The following is a 1,810-nucleotide window of genomic DNA, read 5'->3' on the forward strand; positions in this document are numbered from 1 at the left end:
ATACAAAGTAATAGGTGCAGATTAGAGAAAACAGATTAGGAACATCCAGAGTACGAAGAGACGGTAGGTGAAGGAAAGTGAAGGAAAAAATAAAGATGATAAAGGTAATAAAGGTTTACAAAAGTGGAAAAGTTCAAAAGTTCAAAAGTTTTTTGGATGTTGTGGTATATTGAGGCGATTTCCAATCAGAAGATGGGTCCAGTGTAATCCGTGGGTAGGAGAGGTGCAGCCGGAGGGTGTAAAGTTCAGAATCAAACAGTCCAGAAAGAGTAGATCCAGAAAGAAAGAAGGTAGAATCCAGAAGTTCGTGTGTGAAGAGAGGAGACAGGATTAGCTGGTGCGACCACGTGAGCGTGCATTATATGTGGGAGAATGTACGAAAAAACAACAACAGACGAGGACAGGTGGTGTAAATAACAAAAGGATGTATTAGTATGACGTGTGTGCGTGGTGTGATGCTAGGGTATTGGTGTGATGTGATGTGAGGGTGTTGGGAGGTGGGGAAGGCATGGGTGGAGTGTGGGTTAGGCTGAGGGTGGGGTAGAGGTAGGGGTGGGGTAGAGAGAGAGAAAGTGCATGTTAGCTGGATCTACCAAATAGAGATAAAATAGAGTTCTACCTACTGCAAAAATAGCAGATAGCTATGGCTCTACCAGTCTGAAGAATAATAGCTTGGTCTACCGGTATAAAAGATAGCAACTAGTCATATCAATGTGAGAAAATATATGAAATTATTCATACCCAGAATATACAGCATTCATTTTAAGCAAATCCATTCATGAAATTCTCAATAAATCATTCATCACAATTCAGAACTATTCAAGAATATTTTAAGATTTAAAAAAAAGCTTACTTGTTTGGGTTTCTGACCAGATGCCTGAGCCATTTCTTGACCTTCTGGTCTGCAAAATCAATAAATGGTAAAATTTCAGGTTAATAAAATTAATTGTCAAGATGTGTATAAAGATAAATATTTAAGTCTTTATCCTTTAGCTGTGAACGTCGAATAGAAAAGTTGTGTTATTGCAAGGAAAGAAATCAAGACAATGGAAAAGAAACTCAAGTTTAAGAAATAAAATGGCAAGTGAAAAGTTATTCACAGAAAGAATGATTCAGTTAGAGATGAAAGCTGAGAGATAAACAAAGACAAAAGGAAGCCGAGAAATTAAGAGAGAATTTAAAAAGAGGCAATTTTTCAAAGAAAGGTAAGTAGAAGTATGCCGAAAAGTGAAAAAAAAGGCAGAAAAGGTGGAAAAACTAAACGTAACAGAAGCAAGTGATAAACAATAAGAACAATAGGAATTATACCTTAAAAATAATTCTATTCTCATACATACATACATACATACATACATACATACATGCATACATGCATACATACATATATACCAGGTAGATATGTACCACGTAGGGCTGGATAAACTGCGGTTCCAGTCTATGGTTGATAAGTATCAAATAGGCTATTCTGGTTGCGCACACAGAGAAACCTAACCTTATGAATATTTAGGACCTAGGAGCTGGTCAAAAATACGTGTTATGTTGAATTGTACGTAGTTGGTATACGCTATGGTGTCTGACGAGTCGTAATTTTCCTCAGTGGATTATAATCAAATGAATAATAACAGACGATGGATAAATGTCAGCTCATTACAGCTGTTTTTTATGCATTTTTTTAACAGAAAATGAGAATTTTACTTCATTAGAAAAAATCTGTAATTATCAGAGGAAACATAAGTTTACAAACATAAGAATATCACAATGATACGGAACAAAATGTGGAAAATGCGGGCGGCCTAACCGTGGTACATGG

The 1,810-nt window shown here is 36.2% G+C and overlaps 1 protein-coding gene across 2 annotated transcripts in view; it reads right to left on the reverse strand.

Annotated features, from left to right (window-relative positions):
* The window catches only part of LOC106871768 (uncharacterized), a 629,775-nt gene that overhangs the window by 502,568 nt on the left and 125,397 nt on the right, over window positions 1-1,810 (reverse strand). For both annotated transcript variants that reach the window (XM_052974057.1, XM_052974056.1), the window contains exon 7: window positions 854-902. In XM_052974057.1, coding sequence (XP_052830017.1) covers window positions 854-902 — 49 coding nt within the window. The remainder of the gene's footprint in view (window positions 1-853; window positions 903-1,810) is intronic.

This window comes from Octopus bimaculoides, chromosome 17, assembly GCF_001194135.2.
Source record: "Octopus bimaculoides isolate UCB-OBI-ISO-001 chromosome 17, ASM119413v2, whole genome shotgun sequence".
In the NCBI taxonomy this organism is placed as follows: domain Eukaryota; kingdom Metazoa; phylum Mollusca; class Cephalopoda; order Octopoda; family Octopodidae; genus Octopus; species Octopus bimaculoides.